General features: G+C 44.8%; 1 protein-coding gene across 1 annotated transcript; it reads left to right on the forward strand.

The window, feature by feature from the left end:
* The first annotated feature begins 9,881 nt into the window (after window positions 1-9,881).
* Window positions 9,882-11,378, forward strand: LOC103704897 (transcription factor MYB1-like). Its single transcript, XM_008788388.6, has 3 exons — window positions 9,882-10,165; window positions 10,297-10,426; window positions 10,618-11,378. The coding sequence occupies exons 1-3, from the start codon at window positions 9,946-9,948 to the stop codon at window positions 11,180-11,182; spliced, it is 915 nt and encodes a 304-aa protein (XP_008786610.3). The 5' UTR covers window positions 9,882-9,945; the 3' UTR covers window positions 11,183-11,378.
* Window positions 11,379-21,923: the final 10,545 nt, after the last annotated feature.

The raw sequence follows: 21,923 nt of genomic DNA on the forward strand, positions 1-21,923 counted from the left end.
TACACCCAATAAAGTCAAAAAAGACTAACTCACGGAGAGCCAGTGGTAGCTCCCCCTCCCCCACCCAAAAAGTGTACCCTGAATGATGAGCCGCGAAGGCAGCCACCCAGTCGGCTGCCCCATTAGCTTCTCTGAATACATGTTTGGCCTGGATGGCCACCCCAACCCCACACATCGTCCCTATATCCCGAACCAAGGGATGGTCTGAGCCCTCACCCCTCAGCTCCTCCTGGATCCAACTGATAACTGTGGCTGAGTCGCCCTCCAAGATAATCACGCCAGCCTGCAGTACCTGCCTCGCATATCGAAGACCCGCCCAGGCAGCTCGTAGCTCTGCCCCGGGAACCGACGTACCGAACAACTGACAGCCTCCTGCTGCCACCACTCTGGAGTGCGGATCCCGTATGACAAAACCCGCACCTCCTCGCGCGCCTCCATCCAGGACCGATCCGTCGAAGTTGACCTTGAGGAAACTCGGGGGTGGGGGTTCCCAGGTGAAAAACACCTGCTGAGGAGCTGCCGGAGCAGAGAGGGAACCCCAGGTGTCCCGAGCTATCAGAGGTCCATCTGAAGAAAGTCTGATCTCCAATGCCTGGACTCGCGCGAACTCCGCAACGAACCTCGGTGACACCCTGCGCTCACCGAAGGTGTGGGCGTTCCTCGCCAGCCAGATCTGATGTGCTGTGCAGGTCGCTCGAATAGCCTCCTGACATGTTCGAGGCCGGGCCAGCCACTGCTGCATCATCTGTACAAACTGAAGCCTCCCACACCAAACCCCCTGCGGGAACCCTGCCCACAGCCATGCCGACCTCGCCCACGTACACTGAAAGAGCACGTGGTCGATCGACTCCTCAACACTACATGTCCCGCACTCCGCAGGGATCCCCCAACCTCGCCTGCTTAGCACTGCTCTCATCGGAAGGCGGTCCCATGCCACCTTCCATAAGAAGAGTGCCGCCCTCGGGTGAAGCCCAGACCTCTAGATCCAAGTGTAGTCCTGCCCCGGCTCATGCTCCTGCAGGATAACATCGGCGAGGTCTCCCAGACTGACACTGGATCGGCAGGAGGTGCCCCAAACCCTAACATCAGGCCCCCCGCAACCTGGCACCGGAAGGGACCGGATCCTCTCAGCTAGGTATCCTCCGAACAGCTGACATAGCCTAGCGTCATCCCATGCTGACTCTCCTGGGGCAAGAAGATCGAAGACCCGCAACCCCTCCACTGCCTCAGCATCGATCATGGTCGGCCAGCACCTCAGCGGAACAGTATCCACCCATGGGTCCGCAGTCACATCAATACTCCGCCCATCGCCAATCAGCCACCAAGTATTTGCTGACACTGTCGGCAAGTACCTCCCAATCTCACGCCACATGAAGGAGACTCGTCGCGCTCTCCGTGCCGCCTCTGAGCCCCCACGGCCATATCTGGCCGCCATCACCTGACTCCACAGCCCGTGTGGCTCTAACAAGAACCGAGCTGCATGCCGAGCAATAAAAAGCTCGCGCCGCTCCAGTAGGGACTGCACCCCGAGACCGCCCTCACTGGTAGGCCGGCAGACATGCTCCCAGGCCACCAAGTGCACCCCGTGGCCTCCGCCGTATGACCCCCACAGGAAACATCGCAGCAGTCGCTCGACCCTCAGCAAGGTCGTCTTCGGAACCACGGTGTTGGCCATGAGGTATACTGGCATGGACCCCAACACTAATCTGATCAAAGTCAGTCTCCCCATCATAGACAGGGAGGCCGCTCTCCATCCCTCCAACCTGCTCTCCACCCGCTGCACTAGGTAGGAGCACTCTGCCACCCGCAGTCTGCGGCCTGTGATAGGAACTCCCAGGTAGGTCAATGTCTCCTCCTGCTGAGGTATCTGTAGAATCCCTCGGATCTCCTGTCTGACCCTGCTCTCCGTGCTCGGGCTGAAGTGGACTGCTGACTTGTGGAAGTTAACTCTCTGACCTGACGCCGCGCAATAGTCCGCCACTACCCTCCGAAGGACCCGTGCATCAGAAACCCGCGCCCTGGCCAAAAGAAGGCAATCATCAGCGAAAAGTAAGTGGGAAAGAGGACTAGCCCCCGGGGCGGGGACATAGGCCTCGAGCTCTCTGTGGGCACACACCCTCTGCAAATCACGAGACAAAATGTCAGCACAAAGAATAAACAAATAAGGTGATAGAGGGCATCCCTGACGCAGCCCCATGGTGGACTCGAAGAAAGGTGAAGGTGTGCCATTGACCAAGATAGAAAATCTTGGCCCCCTGACACACCCCATGATCCAACCGATCCACTGTCTGTGGATGCCGTACGCCTCGAGTGCCTGCTGAAGAAATCTCCACCTGATCCTGTCGTAAGCTCTCTCCATATCCAGCTTAATAGCCATCAAGCTATGTCGCTTCGATGCTCGCTGCAGATCCCACATCATCTCCTGAGCCAACAGAATATTATGGAAGATGTTTCTGCCAACTATAAAAGCCCCTGCTCCTGACTGATAATGCCAGGCAGTAAGGGCTTCATCCTACGGACCATTATTCTGGCCACAACCTTATACAAGGTTGTGCACAAACTAATGGATCTGAAATGGCCGGGCTCCGCCGCCCCCTGACGCTTCGGAATGAGTGTGATGAAGGTAGCCTTCCAGTCATCCGGCATCCTCTCCTGAGAGAAGAAGCACTGAATAGCCTCTACCACTGCTGTCCGAATGATACCCCAATACTGTCGGAAAAAGAACGGGGGGAACCCGTCCGGACCCGGAGCCTTGTCTGGAGCCAAAGCCCAGACTGCCTCCTGAACCTCCTGTGCGGACACTGGTCGGACCAGGGCTGCGTTCTCAGTATCCTCGATTCTTGCATCCATCCTCATGGGATGGTCTCTGTCGCCGGACTCCTCATCTGCCGTCCATCTGTCACGGAAGAAGTCCAACAAAACTTGGCGAATGGCAGGCTCACCTTCCACCCGATGTCCAGACCCGTCTCGCAGCGAGTGGATAGTGCTCCGCTGCCTCCGGATAATCGTAGTCCGGTGGAAGAAACTAGTATTGCGGTCACCCTCACGTACCCACTGAACTCGAGATTTCTGTCGCCAGAAGATCTCGTGCTGCCGTAGTAGTGAGTGGTGGGTCGCTAGAAGCCCCCGGAGATCACCCATATCATCCACCGAGAGCTCACCTTCTAGATCTTCTTTCCGCTGCAATTCAGAGATCGCAGTCTCTACCCCCTCTACTCTCCGGAAGATATCACCCACAGTCTCACGGTTCCACCACCGAAGACGCCTCTTGGCCAATTCTAGCTTGCGCGACACCCGGTGCATAGCATCTCCACGCACCGGGATGCGCCATGCCTCACGGACAATATCCCAGGACTGGGGGTATGATAGCCAAACCTTCTCAAAGCGGAAGGGGCTATGATGACTAGGTCCCGATGATGTAGAAATCAGCAGGGGGCAATGGTCTGAGGCGATCCGAGGTAGGTGACTAACCCTGCAAGTAGGAAAACGGAGGATCCAGTCCGGGGACGCAAAGGCCCTATCTAGACGCTCCCAAACCCTAGCACTGCCGAGCTGATTATTGCACCAAGTAAACTGAGGTCCAGAGAATCCTAAGTCCACCAGGCCAGTACACGACACAAAATCGCGAAACTCCCTCCTGTCCGCTCTATCCATTAAGGCTGCCCCGCCCCTCTTGTCGCCCGAACTCAATATGCAATTAAAGTCGCCAACTACAACTGTCGGGACACCCTGGGCGGTAAGGCTGGTGATCTCCTGCCAGAGGACTCTCCTGATCCTATAATCCGTGCTCGCGTACACCCCACACAAAACCCATGGGGCAACATCCGGTGCCGAGACAACCATAACTACCTGTTGGGGGCAGTTGTGGAAGACATCAAAGGTCGCCACCCCTCGCCTCCACAGTAGCAGGATACCTCCCGACAGCCCTCGGGAATCGACTGCGTATGACTCCCAGTCCCTCCCCAAGCGCCGTCTCAAACGTACAAGCCCCTCACCAGATAGCCGGGTCTCGCTGATGAAGCAGATCTCCGGATAATGAACTTGCACTAACCGTTTGAAGGATGACATGAAGGACGGCTTGGCCGCCCCCCTACAATTCCAGGCTAGGATCCTCATGGATCACAGTCCACGTAGTCGGCCTCTGACCCATCCTCCCCCTGGGCCGCGGGGCCAGCCTCAAGCGTGCTACCTGGGCCCTCCCGCTGCTCAACAGATACGACCTGCATGACTGCCGCCCTAATACGCTGCACAGCAGTCGTGTGGTCCGTGCCCCCTCCCGTCACCATCGGTTCGGCCTGACACCCCTGTGAAAGCGGCACGATGTGGTCCCTAGCTCTGCTCCCACTGGATGCATCCTCCCGCTGCTCATCTCCAGCCGGAGGCCAAGGGCCAAACCGAAAGACTCCATCATGGTCAGTGCCCACCCGCACGTCCCCTGGCTGAACCCCACTCGTCACACCCAAAGTGAGAAGAGCATGATCGTCGTGTGCGGGGGGACCCAGCCCCAAATCTGCTCCCTGATGAGGAGGCCTAAACCGAAAAGGCCCAGCTAGTTCCTCGCTCTGGCCCTGCAGCGCAAGTCCAGTTCGACCCCCCAGGCCCGTATCTGAGTGGGCCTGTGGGCCTACTATGACGTGGCCCAAAGAGCCAACCGCGGGCTGGGCCTGAGGGCCCAGCGCCCGCGATTCCCCAGCAGACCGCGCGGCCCATCGGCCGCGCGCATCATCGCACGGGCCCAGCATATCCTGGGCCCGCTCAACCCCAGCACCGGGCGCGTTCAGCGCGCCCGGCGCGTCCCCAGAATCCGGCGCGCTAACGGCGCAAAGCGCGCCAACAGCGCGGGTTGCGCCGACTGCGTGGGCCACGCCCGCGTCGCGGATCGCGCCCCGGCCCGCCCCCACCGGCCTGCGACCCCGGCGGCCGGCCTCGTGGGCCCGGTTGCGCTGTGGGGGCCCGATTGGGTTCCCTCGGCCCACAGGTACAAGGGCCAGCTGGGCCCCCCGCCCGGTGCTGCCAAGTGGGCCAAGGCCCGCCTGCGGCCTGGGCCGCTTCTGGGTTTTGGCCCGGGCCGCGGCCGCCCGGCTGGGCTCAGGATCAGCCCGCATCGGGGCCTTGCCGAGTCGTCGACTCAGCCCCGGGTCCCCAGACTCGGCCAGGAGGTCATCGGCCGAGTCCACCAGGAGGGGACTGAAGGAGGTATCCGGGTGGCCGTCCCCCCCACCGGCTAGCGGGGACCGGCGGCGAGCCACCTTCGCCGGCTTCTGCCAGCCGTCGGTGTCCGCCGGGGACACCGGCGTAGTTGGTCGAGCCGCCGGAGACAGCGGCCGAGTCGAGGACAACCCGGGTCCCGAGTGCGCCTCGGTCGTCTTCCCCGGCCACGGCGGCCGATTCTCCCGCGGGATTCGCTTCCGTGTCGCCACCATCTAGGGACCGTAGATCGGTCCCTGTACGTTCTCCCCGACGCCCGGAGCAGGCTGGGCAGGCCCGCCCCCCGGGTCCACCGCCGCCGCAGCAGCCGAAGCCGAACCCGAGCCCCCCTCGGCGCTAGCGGTCGCCGGAAAGCGGCAAGCCGCTACCTGGTGGCCCATACGCCCACACCGGGAGCACACCGGGGCATTTTCGAAGACGAAGGGCTGTCATCTCACCTTCGTCTTCCCCTGGATCAGCACTCCCGGCAACAATGGTTTGGTGGTGTCAACCACCACCCTCACCCGGGCGAATCCCATCGCCTGCCGCTGTTCTGTGAAGCTGTCCACAGCAACCGGCCGGCCCGCCCGAGTGGCTATATAGAAGATGGTCGACATCGACCAATATTCCGGCGGCAGACGAGGCAGGCGGAGCCACACCATTACCGTCTTCACGGCCTCCTCCCCGGGTTCAAAATCCGGAACCCATGGGGTCATGGCGAGGAGTTGCCCGGCCACCACCCACGGGCCCTCGCTCAGCGCCCGGTCCCGGTCCTCCGTCGACCGGAACCTCAGGGCGAGGTAGCCATCCGCAAGCGGGACGGCCATCACCTCTTTCAGCTTAGTCCGGGCGGCGACTTCCTTCGCCACCCATTCGGCTGGGACACGGCGGCCGAAGCTCCGGACCACCGCTGCCCGCCCTTCCAACTCGAGCCGGGCCGCCGCGATCGGCTCCTCCGGAGGATGCAACACCTCCGGAAAGCAGCAGCTCAGCCGCTCGACCTCCGCGGCCGTGGGCCATTGAGTCACCCACGGCCTCGTCCAGGCTCCAGAACCCTTACCATTGCCTCTCGCCGCTCCCTCCGTTGTCGTCCCCGTCGATTGCTTCCCCCTCCGATCCATTGGACGCCCTGCAAGGAAGAAGACGGTAAGTAGGGGGGTCCGTCGAGCTGTTAGCTTAGGTTCCGTCGCAAGTCCCGCCACCCGGATGGACGACCGGCCTCCCGCGACGCCGGAAACCACTTCGCCTAGGCCGGCGTTGACACCGACGGACAGTTCTCCGGCAGGAAACTATCCGTTAGGAGTTTCCCCAGAGCTCTGTTGCCGTTGCCTCTTCTTTAAGCTTTTAGCAGTTGTGTCAGCAAGCTAAAAGTTAGGTGTTGCTCTAAAGAATTCTTTTTCCCTAGAAGGTAGAACTTTTCAAAATATCGAAACCTAAAATTAACAATGGGTCTTTGAGATATTGTGCATCTTAGAGATCTTGAATGTAGTAGTGATAGAGATATGTGGTTCAAATAAATTGGTATGTCCAAAAAAAAAAAAAAAACTTTAGGTGCTATTAGTTAAATGAGCGGGGGATAGAAGATACGCAAAATAAGGATTTATGTTATTTTAGTGCAAACAGATGATTTCTATAGATCTCCTCTCTTTTTTTCTTTTTGTCATTTGCATACCCTTTATTCCACGCCCCCCCCCCCCCCCCCCCCACCCAACACACACACACACACACACACACACACCCCAAAAAAAAAAAAAAAGAGGAATATTATAAGTCAACAGCCATACTTAGACTCGAGAACCTTTCTCTCTTTATTTGGTATCTAAACTCTAGATGCTTCACACTACCAAAAAAGATGAAGGCTAAAAATAAATTAAAAAAAATGGGCACACTATAAAGATGCTTTTCCTATTCAAAAGAAAAGACACCTCACACTCTTTAATTTGGAAAATCATAAGAACCTCATGTTGCTCGTTCCATCCCCACCTAAACTCAAAAATAATAGAAAACCAGCAACCGCCAAAAAGACGAGTTTATATATTGAGCCAACTCAATCTAAGCTAATGTGGACCAACACATAAAATTTAAAAAATAATTAAATAATAGATTTTTTGGACTTCATGATAACTCCAACATTTCTTGTTGCAAACTCTATGTTAAAAATATCGAGCTTGCCACAAAAATCTTTAAACTGCTTGACCATCAATCCTTTGGTGAATATATCTGCCAACTGGTCTTTTATGAAAATTGGAAGCAAATCAACTTGATCATCAACAATTTTCTCTCTAATAAAGTGATGATGAACCTCGTTGTGCTTTGTCCTTATATGAAATATAGGATTCCTTGCCAATTGGATAGCACTCTAATTATCACAATAAAGAAGAACAATATAGTTAGTGTCCCGATCTAAATCAGCAAACAACCTCATAAGCCAAGTCAATTCCTGAACTATCATCGTAGTGGCACATTACTCTACCTTTGTAGAAGACAATGCAATGGTAGGTTGTCTCTTACTACACCAAATACCAAGCTCAAAGAATAGCTAGTAGTAGACCTACATTTATCTACATCACCAGCATAATCTATATCTATAAAACCCATTAACTTGATAGAAGAATTATTAATATATAAAACATCATAATCAACAATCTTAGCAATATATCTTAGGATCTGCAAAGTTGCATCAAGATGTAGCCATTAAGGATGCTACCTATATCAACTAGCAAAGCCAACAGCGTAAGAGATATCTAACCTCGTAATAATCAAATAGATCAAACAATCCACAACCTATCTATACATGGTAGGATCATCAAGACATTTGCCTTGCTCTTTGCTAAATTTTAAATTTGATTCAATTGTTATCCGCACATGCTTGCAATTAGCCAATCCATACTTATTCAATAAATCAAGAGCATATTTTCTCTGACAAATAAAATAGCAATCCTTAAGCTAAGCTACTTCCATGCCAAGAAAATATCACACTTCACCAAGTTCTTTCGTCTCGAATTGTATAGATAACTGTCCACTAATACTATGGACCTTATCAACATCATCACTGGTAACAATTAAATCATCAACATAGAGGCAAACAATCACTATACCTTTACTAATGTGCTTTACAAATAAACCAGAATCTGCAGAAAAAAGAGAATAGTTATAAACTAATAAATATTCTGCAATTTTATCATAGCATGCTCTAGGTGCTTGTTTGAGACCATACGAAGCTTTTCTAAGTTTGCAAACAACCAAATGAGAGGTGTCAACAAAGCCAAAAGGCTACAATATATAAATATCATTGTCAAAACCACCATATAAGAAAGTATTCTTTGTATCCATTTGCCATAAAAACCAACCATTGCTAGCTGTTAAGGAGATAAGCACTTTGAATGTAGTTATTTTTGCAATTAGGCTGTAGGTCTCATCAAAACCAACACTATACTTTCATCCCTTACTACAAGCGTTTCTTGTTTCTCTTGCTTCTCTACAATAATGATGGATCCTCAATATGATTTTCTATAACTGGATCGATTGTAGTGTCTTGTGACTCTTCCTGAACAATTTTAGTATCAAATGGATCACAATCTCTTTTGAACTTGATACAACTTTCATATGATTAGACTCCTCTTGCTCAAAATTTCTTCTAAACTTAGTTGATCCTCAAGCTGATCAACTTTGTCATGCTTTGAGTACTTCAGATTTAATCCAATATCTAACTAATCAAGCTCCCCCTGCTTCAAACTTTCATCTTTAAACAAATTCTACTCTTCTTTTGAATTTTCAAGAATGTCCTATGCTTTCTTTGGCTCCTATTTATTCTGAATATTGGGATAATTCTCTCTATCTATCATAGCTTAGAGAATCTATATCACCTTCTTAGATTTCAAAACCAACTTTCTTCTTGCAATTTCATCATTAAGAGATTCGTTAATATCATCATTCGTTAATACCATCTCTAACTCTTCCAAGATATCCTATAAAATTTATCCCATCCAATAAAATTTGATAATGGACTTCTAAAGTTGATGATATGTGTTGTTCAACTTACAAAAACAAGTAGTAGTAGTAAAAATAGCCATGTTGATATTGGTGAAGTCAGATACATTGATTCTAATGAGCGAGATAGTAGTAGCATCGTCATAATGATTTGTCTCTTGAATCACCAAAATAAGAATCCATAAACTTGCATCATCGCACAGTGAATTACTGAAAGCTTTTCAACCACACCAAGCTATGGGCACACGAATATCATGTAAAACCACAAGTGCACCAACCAGCAATCTTAAAATTTGTAACTCCAATATCATGCAGGATGCTATGCCATCCAGAGTAGATCAGATGCACTAGCTCAAGATTCAAAGCAAGCATTAAAATATAAGAAAAAGATACTGCACGGAAAATTTTAAGGAGGAGCAAAATCAATTTATTTAAGAAAAAATAGTATAAGCCAAAAGAAGAGAAAAAGACATCTCATGCTCCCACAAAAGCTGCCCCCCTGCCAAAGAGTCTCATGTTGATTGTACCGGAACGAAACCAGCATCCACTGGAAAACAAAACTTTATATATCGAGCTTAAGGTTTACTGTAAGTTTATATGGGCCAGCACACAAAAAACAAAAAATAATTAAATAATAAATTTCTTGGAGTTCGTGATTTTTTTAATCCCACTTCCATCTTCCTCGCCATCTAACGTTCAAATAGCCCCTCCCCTCACACCAAAACCAAATAAAAAAAGCAATCAGAAGGCCCTGCACCTATAAATTCCATGAAGGATTCGATGTTCCCTTCACAAGGTATAACGCACATAGATCCACAGAGAGCGAGAGAGAGAAAGAAAGGGGGTGGGGGGAGAATGGGGAGGAAGCCATGCTGTATAAAAGAGGGGCTCAATAGAGGGGCATGGACTGCTTCTGAAGACGAGATCCTTGTGTCATACATCAAGGCTCATGGAGAAGGCAATTGGAGGAACCTCCCCATAAGAGCTGGTGGAATACAAACTAACCCACATTATGAGATACTAATTAAAAGCGTTAATGCCTGAGCTTCTCCAAGGCTTAGCACTCCTCTCTCTTCAATGGCAATCATCTCAATGACATTCGGATACAATGGTTTGCAGGTTTGAAGCGCTGCGGGAAGAGTTGCCGCCTCCGGTGGCTCAACTATCTGAGGCCTAACATTAAGCGGGGGAACATATCGGAGGAGGAGGAAAAGCTCATCATCATACTCCATAAGCTCCTTGGTAACAGGTCATAAGCTCCCACCTCCTAACTCAAAATCTCACTCCATATGGGGCATGGAAACCTCCGAGTTCCTAGTTTGCAGGATAAGAAACAATATGACCATAGTTGAGAGCTCTTAACATTGCTAAGATGGTACCTTTTTTTTCCCTCCCACTGAAGAAATCTTTTTCTTTTGCTTCAATCGCGGCCATATATAGATGGTCTCTAATTGCAGGAAGACTGCCAGGGCGAACTGATAATGAAATCAAGAACTACTGGAACACAACACTACGCAAGAAGGTGCATGGCCAGCCAACTCAAAAATCCGAGCAAACCAATTCCATGCCTGAGGCACCATTAACGAACCCAAATGCCACAACCAGTGAACCTGTGGTGCGAACCAAGGCCAGGAGGTGCACCAAGGCCTTCTTTCTTCATGACCAATGCTTGCCATCTCCTCCCAACAACCAACAACCTCTTGAACTGGCAACCAAGGAGTCTAAAAGTTCCGTTGATACTCCTCAGAGCTATGACTCTCTTAACGATCATTTGAACGATGGTTTCTTCCATGCTATAGGTGAGGGAAATCAGAGTGGTGGAAGCACAATGCAAGAAGGAGATAACATCAGCTGGACCATGTCTTTCGATGATGCACACTTGTTCGATGGATCAACACTAATGGATTGGACAGGGATGGATTGCTTTGAGCCCAACTTCACATCTCACCTCATGTCTTCAGATCCTTTTCTTGATTCAGAAGAGGAATGGTTTCAATGGACCTAGAGAGAGAGAGAGAAGGGGGTGGGAGCTTCTGTGTTAGAAAGGTCAGTGCAAGGGGTCTAATAAGCTATCAAATTTTGTTTCTGACCATACAAATAAAATCTTTTATGGAGAGATGACCTCTTAGTCTGCAGCATAAATGTCGCAAGTTAGCTGAAGTAGTGCGCAAGATCCTTGTTCCATTCTAAACTGCACAAAAGATATGCAATAATGTACATATACTGGAGAAAGGAAGGTGAGGTACAGAAAGTTGCAGTAGAAATGTTTCAATCATTCATTTCTGCTTCTCTTTTGCTCCTCTCTTGCCTCCCTCCTACGTTTAAGAACAAGAATAGGTTTGTGTTTACAGCATGCGCAAAGGGGACTAAGGTGGTGCTAGATTGTTACCCAGGATGTCGATGATTAGAGTTTTAATTCCTTCCTTTTTCTATAGTTATCTCAATGAATTAATGTCAGCTATAGTCTTTCAGTTCTTTTCCCCAGAGAGAGAGAGAATATAGGTGGTATGCTACCAACTATTTCATAGAAAAGATGAAAGAATTATTCTTCTGGCTAAAAGTGACCAAAGAAGTATCCAATTCAGATACTAGGGAAAGCACCTGCCAAGGTTCAGAATCTCTTCATAAGAATTTTAAGAATTTAACCCAAAAAAAATGGTGAGGCACTCGGCTGCAATATTTATAATTAGTAATTTCCAATATTTGTTTTTGCTGCAAGTATAAAGTCACATGTAGCTCTAAAATAGCACAACTTTCAGAACAAAACCTATGGCCAACATAGCCATCAATAAACTCATGGATCATAGTCGAGAAGGGTGATATGTGGCATTTATTAAAGTTCCACTGGATTCTGTCATGTTTTTTTTTTTTTTAGTAATTCCAGATCCATCTGACTTCTTATCAGCAACCAAGCATGCCAATGAGGGCCAATTAGGATTCTTGGATATTCTTCAAGCTTTCTTCCAACAAGAGAATCAATTATTAATTATCCCAAAGGAGGGCGAGGGGAAGAGGGGGGAGAGAATCTATGGGTATCCAAGAGAAGGGGGTTGGGGAGAAGAGAAAGAGAGAGAGAGAGATCCCAAAAATGCTTGATACAAACCACAGTTGCAACTAAACAATGAATGCTTGCATCTAGAAAGGAGAATGACGATGATGACATATATATTAAAGTTAAAAGCTATGAAAAGATTGCATGTAAGAACTATTTTAAAAAGGGGAAAAACTTGCCACCTTGACAGTTTAGTGGCCTCTAAAATATTTTGCATCACATTAGGGTATGGAAGATGAGATTGCTTCATAAATTAATATCCGATCTTACAAAATATGAGTTACCATACCTTATTTGATCGGAGATATATTATTTTTATAGTTGTGATCCCTATTTTTATTAATTTATTAATTTTTTGATATCATTGTTTATGGGCCATCTTTGGATTCTGTATTCAATATTTTAAAATATTAGACACAATGTGTTCCTAAAAATATTTTAACATATGTATGCATGTATGTATGTAACAGAGACAATCCAACTAGAATTATTGCATTCTCCTTCAATGTCATTGTACATTTAAAAGTGAAGGAAAGCTGTTCGTATTATAAGATTTAGGAGATCCTGTTATCAGAGAAGCTAAACTTAATAAAACTAGTACTTGGCACATGCATCATGCATTTCAAGAGAAGGGATGGGAGAGAAACGTGAAAAGAAGAAGAGCCAAGATATATATGCGAGTTGATGGGAGGCCGCCTTTGTTTGTATCCATAAGATGGAGACAACGAAGGGGCTGCGGTGGGCCACATTCATCCAACTTTGGCTCCTTATGAGAAGTAGCAGCTGAGAAATAAGTACAAAATTAGAGTTGAACCTACGATGGAGCCCAAACCCCCGAGTCTTCCTTACTGTAATAGATACAAATCAACATTTCAGTCATCAGTCATAAAAGAGTTTTCTAACGGACAACTCAACCAATGGTAATTATCAAAACAGCTTATTGATCTAATTATGATCTTAGCAAGATTTGTTACGATCTGATTTTGTCACACTCTCTAGCTTTCTCAATATCAACTTCGACAGTAATGTATAGAATGGAGAACATTGCGGTAGAGTAGGATTAATCATTCAGGTCGAATTAAGAGCTACATAGGAAAGATGGGTATATATTATTGCCGTCCTACAGGCCAACAATCTAATCCTTGAAGAGGACTCTAAAATAGTTATATCATGGATCGGCAATAGGGCAAACCGTCAGGATGTTAGTCACCTCTTGTTGACGTATGTCTGGATTTGTAGCCAGGCGTATCTATTAAGGGGCAAATAGTGTCGCCGACCATATGGTTGGCGACTTAAACAAGAATAGGCTTAACTGCTACCAGAACACCTAAAGGAAATTGGAAGGAATGATAAGAGGATATGTGTATACACTAGAGCTTTGTAGAAGTAACCGATTCAACAAAAAAAAAATTGAGGGATGTAATGAATCCCAAATAACTTATATTATATAATATTTCTTTCTAGCAAGAAAATACCAGTAGGTAACGAGGACATGATAGAGGTTAACTCTATCTCAATTACTGTGAGCCTTCCAAATATGGCAAAAGCAAGATTTTGACTCAAGTTTTTGGTACAAATAGTAAGGGATTTTACCAACTTGGAATGCTAAAATCTATCTGCAAATCTTTTTGGTCGTGCAACTCTAAATTAATTTCATATTATAAAAAAAAATCATGCCGATTTTCAGTCATTGCATCAAAAGCTCTCACAAACTCAAATTGTAACAACTTGCTACAATTTCGCACCATCGGTTGAACTCGAAGAGGCTTGCACGCTACCACAAGATCAAGGACTGCCCAAGAAAACTTTTCATCTATTAACTTCGCTGGCCACATTTGTTCAAGGATAGTTTAATTTAGCCGCCCAAGAAAAAAAAAAACAACTTGATACCAGTTTGGATAGAAGTTAATGAACTTGTGAGGTTGGAATCCAAAATCTTTTTTGTTACAGTACATTCATCCAAGTTAAAAAAAATCGATGGCACATGGATTTCCCATCAGTCCATCAATAATTGCTATCAATGGCCACGTTTTAGTGACCCAAATGGAGATCCCAAGTTTACCGCTTCAAGGTTACAGATATTATTATTAGATCCTCTTATTGTACTCGAGTGACCCAATTCTCCCTCTCTCTCTCTCTCTCTCTCTTTTATCTTCTCGAATTTTCTTCCGACTTCAACCCAAACAGATGAAATAACGTGACGGAGGATTCCAAGTCTTGGCCTCTCGTACCAGCATTAGGTATATGCACGTGAGAAGCAGCAACAAAAACTGATGTGATTTTAAAATCTTTCAAAGTAGATACTAGGTGATACGTAGCCTTATTTATTTTCTTTTAAAAAAGTGGTGTTGGGCATTAGAATAATAATAAGGTTGCTTCATTGTGTCATAATGATTGTATTTTTAATGTATACAGAAGTAGAATGCAAACATCTTACCCTTTCTTTTTTCTTTCCTGATCCCATAATGATGAAAGTCTTGTGCACTTATTCAAAAAAAATAATACTATATTTTGGTTATTAATTTTTTTTCTTCTTCCAAATGAGAAGAATGGCAAGAATATGAAAATATTTTCTTTTTTTTTGGTGTTGAGAGGAGTACGCAATGCATTCACTTAAATTCATATTTGGATTTTTTTTTTTAGGAGATTGTATATGGATATTCCACATAAACTATCAAATGAATAATCATTTACACACTAATCATAGTTCTCATATAAATAAATAAAAAAAAATCAATCTATAAACCTCATCAGCATGTTCTAGTATCTTTTTGGTTCAACAACCCTCCACTTAAATTATAGGAGATAAAATTTAACGATTGCCCATTTACTCAATAACCACAAATCATCACGAGGACTGGTTGTTGGCATCCAAGTATCCCTGTGTGAAATATAAAGAATTTAATTAGATGGACACGTTCCTAGCTTGACCACTATTGTTTGAAAGAGACCTCCTGAAATGAAGACGACAGAGCAGTCATTATTTTGCCAAGGCCAGCACCGATTATTTTGACAAGTAGGTGACAACGTGCATGTGCATTCAGACTTAAGGTGCTTCAGGATCCTATGTGGCTAAACAAAAATGGAGTGGCTTTCGCCACCTTTCTAGGAAAGAAATTATTATTTATACTGCATGGACCCATAGTCGTACATGTAACCAACCATGACCACTAATAACCGTGACTTGACTTGGCGCATGCGCAGCCACGTATGCACATAGTGTAGGCAATAATTTCTCCTCCATGCTTCCAAATTCAAATAACGTTCAGCTAAATAGTGCCTTGTGATCCAGATTGATGCACAAAACATTCCTCACTAATTTCCTTTTCCTAATTCTAAAAATAGATAATATCTTTCCATTTTTGATGCAAATATATTTAGTATTATCGATTGTTTTAGAAAATTAGGGTTACAGTCTGATGATGATAGAGATGGTGATTGCAATATTTGGCAGCTGCGGTGGTGGTGGTGTGTATTAACAGCAAATTTTTCTGCTTTTTTTTTTTTTGAATAGTGAAAGCAAGAAAATCTAGGTCTCAATCTTTCAAACTGAATTTAAAATTAGAAAACTGGCAGTAAAATTTTAAAAAAAATGGTGATGCCAACAATGGCCTAAGCTTATTTATTGGAATTTTCAAATCTGAACTCCATGAGACAAATGCATGGCTCTGAGTTCCAAGTTTGATTGGATTCCCCTACTCAAGTTGAGGAATCTATTGCATGGATCACTAGCATGATCCCAGGAGGGCCCCGTGCTCAAACATCAAAAGGTTTTGTGGTGTTCTTTTTGCAGCATTATACCAGGCCGTGCGGAAATTTGGCTCAAAATATCCTAGAATTCACACGATAAGCCCACGCCGAGCAGCAAAAAGGCCACCAGCCAATCTTAGTAAAAATAATTCAAGAAAAATCATGTCTCAATTCTCAAACTTATAAGCATTATCAGATATTTTTAAAAAACAAGAAAGAAAAAAAGATAGCAGATAAGTAATATATAATTTATATTTAACAATATTTATCTCGCAATTATAACAATGCTTACCTCTACGATACACTATAGGTCTATAGAGGATGGTCCGAGTTGGTACAACAAATCCATTATAACTATTAGTGTTCTAATCAATTGCCAATTATAAAGAAGAGCGACAAGTGTTATGACCAAACTTGGCCAATGTACGGACACAATGCGATTGAAGACTTAGGCCCTGTTTGGGGGAGCTTTTGGAGGGCCAAAAAGCACTTTCTGGCCCTCCAAAAGTACTTTTAGGGAAAAAAGTATGTTTGGTAAAATTTCCAAGAAGCTGTTTCAGCTTTTGCGGGAAGCTGAAAACAGCTTTTTGGCAGAAGCTCAATTTTGGAGCTTTCCGAAAACGCTGTTTTCAGCTTTGTCGGGAAGCTGTATTTTTGACCAAAATACCCCCATTTAAAAGTTTCTTTTTCCTCCTCAATCCCACCGCCTCTTTCTCTCTCACCATCCCCCCCTCTCTCTCTCTCTCTCCCTCTCTATCTCCTTCTCCTCAATGCCGTCGGCCCTCCTCTTTTTTTTTTTTTTTTGGGAGGCAGCCACCACGCCGGCCACCCGTGGCCGCGCCCCCCAGCCCCCACCCGAGCCCCCCGCCGCTGCGACCCACCACACAGCCGAAAAAAAAAAAGGAAGGGGAGGAAGGGGCCGCCATGGCCGCTGCCTCCCCGGCCGGCCCGCCGTCTCAGCCCCCTCCCGAGGCCCTCCCTCCCCCGCGGTCGCCGCGGCACGCCGTCCCGGCCCCCTCCGAGCCCCTCCTCCCCCGCGGTCGCCGCGGCACGCCGTCCCGGCCCTCTCCCGAGCCCCCCTCCCCCCGCGGTCGTCGGGGCCCGCCGTCCCGGCCCCCTCCCGAGCCCCCCCTCCCCCGCGGTCGCCGCGGCACGCCGTCTAGGCCCCGTCCCGAGCCCCCCTCCCCCCGCGGTCGTCGGGGCCCGCCGTCCCGGCCCCCTCCCGAGCCCCCCCTCCCCCCGCGGCCGTCGGGGCCCGCTGTCCCGGCCCCGTCCCGAGCCCCCCTCCTCCCGCGGCTGCCGCGGCCCGCCATCCCGGCCCCCCTCCCGCGGCCCGGTCCCCCTTCCGGCGCCTCCGGCTTCGCGGGAGAAGAAGGAAAGAGAGGAAGGAAGGAGAAGAAGAGAAGAAAAAAGAAAAGAAAAGAAAAGAAGAAAAGGAAAGAAAAAAAGAGAAGAAAAAAAAGAAAAGGAAAAAAAAGAAAAATAAAGAAAAATAAATAAATAAATAAATATGTATATAAATGAACGAATAAATAAATAAATAAAATAATAAATAAATATATTTCAATGAAATAAAATAATAAATAAATAAATAAATAAAAATATTAGTAATTATTTAACCAATTTTTTCACCTAGTTAGAAAATTTGTTAGAGAAATAAATGGTCATCAAAAGAGTAAAAAATTAATTTATACTAATAATTATAATATTTTATATATTTATTATTGTATTATACTATAAATATAATATAATATAATATTATGTTATGTTAAATAATTTAATATTATTTTAAATTATTATCCTATAGTATACAATGTTATAGTACTATATTATAATAATATTATGTTACATTACATTAATATTATACTATATCATATATTTATGTATTAATATATATTATATTTTATTATGCACTATTGTATAATACTAATAATGTCCTTTATGGTCATTTTGTCATACAAAAGTACTTTCTCAGTTTGTTTACCAAACAAATGTTAAAGTGCCACAGCACTTTAGAAATGTAGTTACCAAACAGCAAACAGCTTTTTATAAAAGCTCTACTTCCAACAGCTCTACTTCCAACAGCTCTACTGCCAACAGCTCCCCCAAACAGCCTTAGGCCCTATTTGGGGGAGCTTTTGGAGGGCCAAGAAGTACTTTCTGGCCCTCCAAAAGTACTTTTACCTAAAAAAGTAAATTTTCCGAAAAACTGTTTCAGCTTTTGCAGGAAGCTGAAAACAGCTCTTGGGGGAAAGCTCCAATTTAGAGCTTTTCGAAAATGTTATTTTCAGCTTTTTCGGAAAGCTGTATTTTTGACCAAAATACCCCCATTTAAAAAAAAAATCCTCCCAAAATCCTCTCTCTCACCGTCTCTTCCTCTCCCACCCAACCCCACTCCCTCTCCCCCGCCGTCGCACCCTCTCCCTCTGCCCCGCCGTCGCACCCCCTCCCTCTCCCCCACCCCCATGGTAGGGAGGTGCCGAAGAAGAGGAAGACGGGTGGTCTTCCCCTTCCCGCAGCCGCCGCCGGCCATGATGTCCTCGTCACGGAAAGGGGCGATGCCGAAGAAGAAAGAGGTCCCACGGTGGGGAGGGGCCGAAGAACAGGAAGAAGAAGGGGGCGCCCTCCCCCTTCCTGCGGCCGCCAGTGGTCACGACCCGCCCCCCTCCCGCGTCCGCCACGGCCCGGCCCCTTTCCGGCGTTGTCGGCCTCGCGGGAGGAAAGCACTTTCCAGGGGGCCAGCCGCGACCGCCAAGACTGCCGCGGGCGCCGCCGGCCACGGCCCCCTCCCGCGGCAGCCTGGCCCCCTCCTGCGGCGGCCTGGCCCCCTTCCGGTGCCGCCGGCCGCGCGAGAGGAGAAGAAAGGAGAACGGGGGAGAGGAAGGAAGGAGAAGAAGAGAAGAAAAAAAGAAAAGGAAAAAAAAAGAAGAAAAGAAAAGAAAATTTAAAAAATAATAAATAAATAAATAAATAAATAAATATTTATATAAATGAATGAATGAATGAATAAGATAATAATTAAATATATTTCAGCATTATTAATTATTTACACTAATAATTATAATATTTTATACCTTTATTATTGTATTATACTATAAATATAATATTATAATATATTATATCATAATACATTAATATGTTATGTTAAATAATTTAATATTATGTTATATTATGAGAAATTAATTTATACTAATAATTATATTATTTTATACCTTTATTATTGTATAATATTATAAATATTATATTATATTACATATATCATAATACATTAATATGTTATTTTAAATAATTTAATATTATGTTATATTAAGAAAAATTGATTTATGCTAATAATTATAATATTTTTTATCTTTATTATTGTATTATACTATAAATATAATATATATTAATTATATCATAATACATTAATATGTTATATTAAATAATTTAATATAATGTTATATTATGGAAATTTAATTTACTCTAATAATTATATTACTATTATGCTCTTTTCAAGCAGTGACAGAGAAGTGGGAGACAGAGCTTGAGGAAGAGGTAGGCGGCAATAAAAAAGGTAGTCTATCCATTCTGGCGTTCTCTATGCTATGCAATGTCATATTACTATATTATAATAATATTATTTTACATTACAGTAATATTATACTATATCGTATATTATGTATTAATATATGTTATGTTTTATTATGCTCTGTTGGATAATACTATGCAATGTCCTTTATGGTAATTTTGTCATACAAAAGTACTTTCTCAGTTTATTTATCAAACACATGTTAAAGTGCCCCAGCACTTTAGAAATGTAGTTACCAAACAGCAAACAGCTTTTTATAAAAGCTCTACTTCAAACAGCTCTACTTTCAACAGCTCTACTTCCAACAGCTCTACTGCCAACAGCTCCTCCAAACAGGGTCTTAGACTACAACCACCTTCTCTAACACATAAAATAAATGAATACAAAGTTAATATTGCTCAAACCAACATCATCAAAAATGGTAGAGGAGGTTGGAATGGACCAAACTGCAGATCGCAGCAATATTCTCTCCACTTTCTTCCAAAATTTTTAAAAATATAACAAATAATAGTAAAAGGAAAAAGCAATTTTGCATGCATACCCCACAACAAGAGCTTTCTTGCTTATTTAACCCTTGTAAAATGAGGGTATGCATACAATCGACTCCAAAAAGTCTAATATTAATTTGTATAATAACCCTTCAAAAATATCCAAAATTTGCACATGCCTACAAAATTGGAGGGCTACATATACACCCCTTGACTAGATGAAATCTCCAAGTAAAATTAATTTTTCCATATTATTTTACTTACCCTTCCAGGGACTTTTCATGCATAATCTCCAAAGAATGATATTTTTAAAAAGAAATAAAATTATGCATACTCCTTTGGCCTATGCATAATCTCCAAAGAATGATATTTTTAAAAAGAAATAAAATTATGCATACTCCTTTGGCCTAAGATTTCAAATATTCACCCTTAAAATTACAGATACTTATTACTCATATAAAGACGTGAGAAATCTACTTTCCACCATCATATGCCTATTTATAGATTATCGAATAAAACAAATACTAGTTGTCCAGCATATTTATACAGCACGCTTATACATATAAACTCAATATGCTTTGAGGTAGATATTTTAGGAGGGAAAGATAGATAATTGCAACAATATCAAGAATAGTTTCTTTCTTTCAATGTCAGGAACTCAAAGACTAATTTGCTAATTTTATGTGCTCAAAACTTAACAGTAGCAAGAAAAAATTCTGAAAGTCAAAAGGTCAAATAGATCATGTGAAAGGGGCATTCAACTTGTTCTAATATGCAATAGTATGATCAAATTGGCTCTCATAACTTCAAAAGAGATCCTATAATTCATAATGCAGAAATAGATCTTATGATCATTTATATTTCAGATGCAATAATGAAATCCAAATCATTTTGGACTATTTTGGATTGGATCTTAAGATTTGGAAACAACATGCTAAGAACAATGAGCAACTAGTAAGGTCTACTTGGTCTGGTAATGTAACATCCAAAGGCATTAAATACTGCAAAAAAAGTCATTCTTGATCAGAATACAATGGGAAAACAAGGGCTGTTTCGAATTCCCCGTGGTGAAAACGTTTGTTGTAAACTATTAAACAGGCAGTATGGAAGCTGATGCCACCAGCAAAACTCAATCTAACCTCACATAGGTGTATGCAGAAGTTGCATGAAAACTAGTAGCTTATGTGCCGAAGAAAGCCCACAATCAACAAGAAGCAATGTCATACACCTGCTACTAGCCATGGTACATATGTAAGCTGCTTGCAGGTTCAGAGTTTAGGACAAAGAAATGACATGCATTTTGTGATTGGTCTACACCAGACCTAGCTTCCACCAATCTTGATCCAGCCATCCATATGTATCAACCCAAACAAGGACGGTGTTGGGATTGGATGGCTTATCCGATCCTTTACAATTACGGTATCAAGGTCAGGTTCATGTCAAGTGTGTAGTTAGATCCACGCCCAAACCAAAAGGACATACTAGTTTTGAATTCAAACCTAGACCTAATTTACGAACCTATGTTCATACTTGTTGCCGATGGAAACCGGCATCACCTAGGTGCCAAGCAAGTGATGCGACGGTGCTAGAGGACTCAACAATCGGCTGCTCGGGTCATGCTTGGCTGAGACTCGTAGAGGACGGCTACTATCGGGGATCTGGTTCGGTGGCCACGTTCCGACCTACAAGAGCAAAAACGAAGAAGTCTTTTTGTTGAAATGTGTCCGGCGGAGGATCCTCTGGTGCTTAAGTCAGAACGATGCTCAAGAACTAGAAGGAGATTTTTAACAATCTGTCAGGGCATCCAAGCACTTACCTAAAAAGTTCCTCAAAAAGTTGGTTGTATAGGCGAAAAAGAGTACCTGCCGCCGTGGAATTTGGGCACGTG

This window comes from Phoenix dactylifera, chromosome 5 (assembly GCF_051530095.1).
Source record: "Phoenix dactylifera cultivar Ajwa chromosome 5, Ajwa_hap1_PhDact_Kaust_v1.1, whole genome shotgun sequence".
NCBI classification, from domain to species: Eukaryota; Viridiplantae; Streptophyta; class Magnoliopsida; order Arecales; family Arecaceae; genus Phoenix; species Phoenix dactylifera.

Excerpts from the sequence above, each read along its gene's own strand:
- LOC103704897 (XM_008788388.6), top strand. The coding sequence starts at position 9,946 with ATGAAGGATTCGATGTTCCCTTCACAAGGTATAACGCACATAGATCCA. Across the intron at positions 10,166-10,296 it reads GAACCTCCCCATAAGAGCTG|GTTTGAAGCGCTGCGGGAAG; the intron begins GTGGAATACAAA and ends AATGGTTTGCAG. Across the intron at positions 10,427-10,617 it reads CATAAGCTCCTTGGTAACAG|ATGGTCTCTAATTGCAGGAA; the intron begins GTCATAAGCTCC and ends GGCCATATATAG.